The 7,275-nt window shown below is 32.0% G+C and overlaps 1 protein-coding gene across 1 annotated transcript; it reads right to left on the bottom strand.

The window, feature by feature from the left end:
- Positions 1-5,901: 5,901 nt before the first annotated feature.
- Positions 5,902-7,275, bottom strand: LOC106428974 (nitrile-specifier protein 5-like). The gene is made up of 2 exons (XM_013869715.3): positions 7,105-7,275; positions 5,902-7,021 (listed from the first exon to the last, which is right to left on the bottom strand). Exons 1-2 carry the CDS (start codon positions 7,135-7,137, stop codon positions 6,086-6,088), a joined length of 969 nt encoding a protein of 322 aa, XP_013725169.2. The 5' UTR covers positions 7,138-7,275; the 3' UTR covers positions 5,902-6,085.

Here is a 7,275-nt window from a genome sequence, read left to right as displayed (position 1 = left end):
TTACTTCTGAGGAAATTAGAGCATCTCTAATTCACCTCTATATTTGCCTCTCTATGCTATAATGGAGGAAAATCTACTCCAACCCAGCTCTATTTCTTCCTCTATAATAAAGATTACTAATTTCTATATATTTAGGAGAAAAATAGCATTCCTCTATAATAGAGATGTATTTTTTTTATTTACAAAATAGTCTTTTAGCTTTTGTGATTATACTAAAACATGTTTACGAAGAATACAATTTTACATATAAATGCACAACTTTTTGTTTACATACTAATTTTTATTTTTATAATTATAAATAAATAAAAAAGATAAATTATTTATGTTTACATACTAATTATTTTATTTTAAAGTCAGATTTTTTTATTTAATGAATGATATCTAAAATTTTATATTGATAATTAAAACTATTAATTAAAATTTAATTATTAAAAGTTTCACATAATTTACATATTGATAACATATTAAAATTAAACTTAAATATTGAAACAACTTAATACTTAAATATTAATCAATACAACATAATGAAACAACTTAATACTCCGGTAAATTACTTCCGGATCCACAAAGATTGTTAAAATATTATCCAAACGACGTGGATAGAGGAGGAGCTAGCTGATTTAGTTTCTGGTGACTGTGCTTTTGTAAATTCGTGCTTTCTCTTCTTGGAAATGTTCACAGACATTTGGATATTCTATGGAATTTAAGTCACAAAATAAAATTTGTTTTCTTCCTTCGTCTCTTTTTAAAGCAAAATTTTGTCTTTGAATCTCCAATTGATGTTGTCTTTGTTCACTTGACTTCTTTAGGTTCTCTCAGAAATGTTTATTTCCTTCTTCTAGTGTATTGGAAGAGAAGCTCCACCCTCAGAAGTCCAAATACCACATGATGAAGATAACCGATTCCAAGAATTTCTAAGTCAATTCAGAAAAATCAAGAATAAGGAAGCTCATTTTTCACTTTGGAATGCATTAATTGACCATTTATGGAAAAACTATAGTAATGATGATGTTTAGATAATGTCTATTTTGTTTTATTATTATTTTCTAACGTCATTTGTAATAAAATGTTTAATTTAAATAATATTACAATTTTATGGAAAAAATCAAAAGTTATAATAAATGGGCTAATTTGCAACATTTATAAGTTAAATGTGTTATTTATAAAATAAAAAAGAATCTTTTAAGAATATTCTTTTATAAAAGAAAAAATAGAGAAATATATTGGAGAGAAACCACATCTATTATAGAGTTCTTCTATTACAAAAGAAGAAATAGAGGAATACATTAGAGATGGTCTTAGACCAAATGATCTAACTATAATTTATTAACTAACCAAAAACACACTCTTTCTCCTTCTTTCTTTTCGTATCTCTCTCTATTCTCTTATTACAAAACTAATTTTTTATAGACTATTTTACAAATAAGCGCTATTTTTGATTAGCAAAAAAAGTAATAAAATTATTCTGTAGTTGAAAACCAATATTTAGAGGAATTCTTCCCACATAATCTAACCAATAAAAATTAGTATAATATAAATTTTTAATTAAATTTTAAAATCAAATAGAATTTAACCAATAGAATGAAAACAAATGGAAGGAAAAGCTCTTCTAGATTTTTTGAGCCATTTGCAAGAAAAATATACAATAAGTGCAAAATTTGCAAAAATGGAAAAACACAAAAAAACATGGTTGTCAGTAATCTCTCTCTAGAGTATTTTACTATTTGCCCCTTACTCTAACTAGCTAGTCTAAATTAATAAAAAAAACAATTATATTATAAAGTATATATATATACACACGTAATGATCGATCCAAGGCAAGCTTGAAAATCAGGGATGGAAGGCTTCACCTTAGCATGAAACAACTTCTTTGCAACCAAAGTCACGAAAAAAAGAATCTGGTCGCTTATAGTCAAAACCAAAGAACCTAAAGTAGTGATGTTCATCTTAAGCACTTCTACAGCTATAGCCATAAGATCTTTACACAAAGAAACTCCGATTTTACTATTATCGTCTTCTTCTTGATACACATAATTGAAAGTTTTTCATTGGCTCCTTTATGAGAACTACCGGCTTGAACCATCTTGTACTTGGACCATCCACGCTCACTAGCCTTGTTATAAAACCTCTCAGTATATAGTAACTATGTGAGTTAGCTGGATATACTCTCATTTATATGGATAATTTTTAAATTAGCTGGATATACTCTCATTTATATGGATACTTTTTAAATTAGCTAGATATACTCTCATTTATATTGGTACTTTTTAAATTAGTATTGTTATATTCTGAATTATCTGGATATTTTACTTGTTAGCCATAAGATCTTTACACAAAGAAATTCCGGTTTTGCCATTATCGTCTTCTTCTTGATACACATAATTGAAAGTTTATCATCGGGTCCTTTATGAGAACTACCGGCTTGAACCATCTTGTACTTGGACCATCCATGCTCACTAGCCTTGTTACAAAACCCCTTAGTATGTATTAACTATGTGAGTTAGCTGGATATACTCTTATTTATATGGATAATTTTTAAATTAGCTGGATATACTCTCATTTATATGGATAATTTTTAAATTAATATTGTTATATTCTGATTTATCTGGATATTTTACTTGTTAGCTGGTATGTAATTTATATTTACCAACTATTTGATCAATTGATGGTTGTTATTTTTTATCAATTCAGATAAACAAATGACTAGATTACGTGTTCGGCTAAACATAGAAATAACTCTTTAACAAATTGCAGTACATATGATTAAAATAGTTGTTTAGCCGGATATAACTTTATAAGTATAACTATTTTTAATATTAGTTTTAATTCCTAAACAACATATAATTCTTATTTGATGTCTCTTCGGCGACATCACCGATGTAAAGATTTTCTGCCAAATCTGATCTTTCCACTGGAAACGTGGTTTACACTTCCTACATCTTCACTGTTTCTTACTCTTTGTGGCGAAAATCAACAGTTGACTACAACCTCAATCTCATCATTCGATCTCGTTTTTTTTTTGCTGTTCTCTCTTCTCTTCCGAAGGACTAGACGTAAGAGACGTTGTTATTAGAGAAAGCCATCTCGATCATGAATCAGCAAAAATGAAGTTCTAAAAAGAGAGAAACCAAGAACAAAATCCAGAAAAAAGAAAAAAACAAAGTTGTAGGGAGATACACAAAAAAGAGAGAATAATCACAATTCTTGAAATAAACGAATACATTACATTGCTTCCATGACAATGGAGATAAGAAAGACAAAGATTTAATTCAACACAAAGTAGAAAGAAAAAGAGAGTATGTTTTGCTTTAGATGAGTAGGGGTAAAATGGCTATTAGAAAAAAACAGATCATCATAAAAGTGGGTTTTCCATTTTTGCAAATATCATGGTTATCTGTGTATAGGAGGTGCAATTACTCATTTTTTAAAGTCTCTTTACCAAGAAGTGTTCTTCATTCATTCATTTTACTATTCATTTATTGTTATTATTTTTACTAGGTCCTTGTCCGCGCTACGCGCGGATAGTATTTTGATTTTTTTTCACTATTATATCAATTGTTTAGTTTTATAAAATGTTATGTTTTTACTGTAAATTTGAAATTAAAAATCTAGTTTTTCCTTACTGTAAAATAAATTAATTTATTTGAATCTTACCACAATACATTATACACGAAGAGAATATAGTTGGTCTTATATTTTTATTTGGTGTAATATTAAAAATTTTGATAGTTTGTTTAAATAGTTTTTTTAAATTATATATTTTAGGATTGATTTTCGTGACTATGTTCTATAATTGTCTAAAAAAATTGTTTGTCCCATATAGACATCCACATAAATATGGACTTCTGATAAATTTGTTCATTGAGATATTTAGTTTCACTTTCAACTTTATTCTCTTTTTTGGCACCCTCATGCTAGCTTGTGGGGCTAGCTAACTTGGTGCAAAAGGGTTTACAAAAGCTGATCGAGATGCGCGTGATCAGACACCTTTTGCTAGGCTATTCGTACGGAATTTTAAAGATCTAGGAATATAAGCAATAAAAAGTTCAGAAAATTCTTTGGATACAGCCTGTATTTCGTCGAGCTCCGAGTCCAACACAGGCTAATCTTCCTTTTTTTGAATGAGTATAACCAGTTGTTCACAGTCGATTGAAAGACCATCTCTCTGTGTCCAAACTTTAGTATCACTTGCATTGCCCATAGTAAACCTTCAGCTTCCGCTTGCAGTGGTGATTTGGTGTCTGTATATCGGCCCTTGCTCCAAACAGCATTAGAAAGTCACTATCCATTAACACAAAGCCAAGTCCAGATATGTTTCTTTCATTTATCCAGGATGTCTAGCAGAAGCGTTTCTTTACGGAGGAACAGTTGTGTCCGTTACCTCAACTCCCATATCAATCTCCATAATCTCGTCTATACGTTGAGTTATCCTCCAACACTCTGCTTCAATTTTATTCGCTAATGGGAAAGACATAATTCCTACGATACTATTAATGATTGTTTTTTTTGTAACACTGATACGGCAAACTTATGTTTTATTTAACAAAACTCTTATTTTAATTTGTATTAAAGAATCAATCATATTTTATATTATCCATAATTTTAGTAAATTTGCTTATTTGTCATGTTTTTATTAGATTTTAGCTAAATTATTGATTTATTATTTATTTTTAGCTAAGTCACAAATTTATTAATTTAAAAAATACCCTTAATTAATATTATATATATATATTAAAAATGAATTTTATTTTAATAATATTAAATTTCTATTTTATGTTAAAATTTAGTTAGTTTTTCTTATTTGTCATATTTTATTAGGTTTTAGACTTTTAGATAGGTTATTGATTTATTATTAATTTCTAACTGATTCGCTAATGTGTTAATTAAAACAATATCCTTAATGAATTTTATATATAATTAAAAACGAATTTTATTTTAATCATATAAAATTTATATGTTATATTAATATTAAATATTTGATTCTAAAATAATATAATAAAATTATAAAAAAATTTAAAAATAAGATAATTCTTATATGTATTTTGTTGCTATCTGAAAACAATATTTTTATTATAAAAGTTAAAAAGATACAATAAATTATAATTAAATATTATTCAAGAAAAAAAATTTATATATAAATATATTTTATAAACTATTTCTATGATATGAGTGTTTTAAAAAATTTAACACGGGATGTTTAGAATACGGGATTATGCTTATGAGAGAGTGGCTCGGGAGTGGGATAGGAGATGGGTCTAATGGGCTGCAAATTATTGAATTTTTTTTAATTGAAGCCCATTTCGTGATGACCTGACATATTGATTGGTCCTGAATATTTGTGCACATGTGGATAGGCTTAGGAAGCAATGATTTAGTTCCTTTTATATAGTAGGATGTTGAGAAACGCACTGAGGTACTATTGTTGCGCATGGCCTTATGTGTATTGTTGGCACTCACAATATTAAAGCCCACGAGTCAATATGAAAAGTAGTGAACGACATGGGCTTCTTGCTATGGTTGTAATTGTGCAACGATTTAGCTAACGATAGTGTTAGCCACAAACATAGCCACGGCAAGGCCATTTATCATCTATTTGTGCAATCAGATCAAAATTAGAGGTGATAGAATATATTCGAAGTTGCCACTGAAAAGCCTGTGGCAATCCGTGGCCAGATTCACAATATTCGAACCAGCTATTCTGCTATGAATTTTCGGTAGACATATAGCCATTGTCTTTTTCAATGGCATATGTATTTAGATTAAACTGTGGGGTAGGTCTGTGATCATTCTAGACAAAGTGTTTCGTCAGTAGTTTATAGGTGTGAATTTCTAGGATAGTGCCAAGGATTTGCTAATACTAACTCCACCCAGTCATTGCACTACAATATCTTTCTTACAAAATTATCAAAACACCAAACTTGATAATATATTTGGAATAGGTAGCATGTTCTCACTCACTACACACCTCCTTAGCCCTCAGACACTTTGTAGCTGCATATCATGACCACAAATAACTCCTTAAACAACACACACTAAGCAAACGACAAGACACAAAGTAACTCACAGATAATTAACAGTAACACAACTAGAAACGCCAAAACACCATATCATCAAGACGCTCGTTGGTCGGACTATTCCCACCGTGAACCAGCAAACCTTCCTCACCATCCTTAACCGCAACCGCAAACGCGCACCACCCACGTGGACTCGGCTTCTTCCCTTCCTCAGTACCATCCACAACCTTCTCCCAAACCAACGTCTCCGTATCAAGCCTATAAACCTCTCCAGACAACTTCCCAGCTCCCATATGCATCAGCTCATGCGGCTCCTCCTCACCACCATATACCACAATCTCTTTCCCCGAACGAACCGCCGGAAACACACTTCTCGCCGGCGGTACATCCCCGGTGGTCTCCACAGCGGTCCATTTACATGTACCCAAATCAAAGCAATGAATATCACCCAATTCATTACCGTCAAACCCAAACAAAACCCAAACCTTCCCTTCCACAACCACAAGCCCTGGTCCTCCTCTCCCTTTACAAGCTTCACCACCCGCCGGATACTCAACCCACTTCCGACCAACCACGTCATAGCCATGCAACGTGTTTACACGTCCTTTGGCCGTAACACCACCAAAGACGTAAACGTTACGATCATCACATGCCATAGAGTGGTAGCTACGACCGGGAAGCCCTTCCTCAACGGGAGACAGCATCTCCCACTTGTTTGTGAGAGTGTCGTAAGAGTAAAGGCCGTTGTATCTGCGAGTGTCGTCGCGGCCACCGTAGACGTAGATGGTGGTGCCGATAGGGACCATTGAGACACCGAAACAGGGGAACGGAGCGTCCCCTGTTGCTGGGGCTATGGACCATTCTTGAGTCTCGAGATCGAAGACGTAGAGATCGTTGTCGATGTGGATCGTTGGTTTAAGCTCCCCGCCAAAGCAGTAGACTTTGTTGCCCACGACGGTAAGTGCATGTGAGCTTCTTGGTCCAGGACCTGATCCTTTCTGACCCACCTGGTTAACAATATCAAAATTGAAACTTTATTGATCTTACAATCGTATACAGAGGATCAAAGAAGCAATATGATTTTTTTTACCTTGACCCATTTGTTCTCAGCCACAGGACTCATACTGCAAATTTCGTTCAAGATGTATAAAAAAAGTGTTGTGTCTATTGTTATTGGTGTTGTGTGTACTTAACTTTTATATATATAGGCAAATGCGGTATCAGTTATCACATCACCACAAGCTAAAATTCAAAGATTTCG

The sequence above is a fragment of the Brassica napus genome, unplaced genomic scaffold, assembly GCF_020379485.1.
Source record: "Brassica napus cultivar Da-Ae unplaced genomic scaffold, Da-Ae ScsIHWf_1204;HRSCAF=1723, whole genome shotgun sequence".
NCBI classification, from domain to species: Eukaryota; Viridiplantae; Streptophyta; class Magnoliopsida; order Brassicales; family Brassicaceae; genus Brassica; species Brassica napus.
The sequence above is the reverse complement of the archived record's forward strand: the minus strand, read 5'-3'. Positions and strand labels throughout refer to the sequence as shown.

Bases quoted from the DNA above. Each gene is read 5' to 3' on its own strand.
- LOC106428974 (XM_013869715.3), bottom strand. From the start codon at position 7,137: ATGAGTCCTGTGGCTGAGAACAAATGGGTCAAG. The intron at 7,022-7,104 runs GTAAAAAAAATC...ATTGTTAACCAG, and splicing joins CTGAGAACAAATGGGTCAAG to GTGGGTCAGAAAGGATCAGG.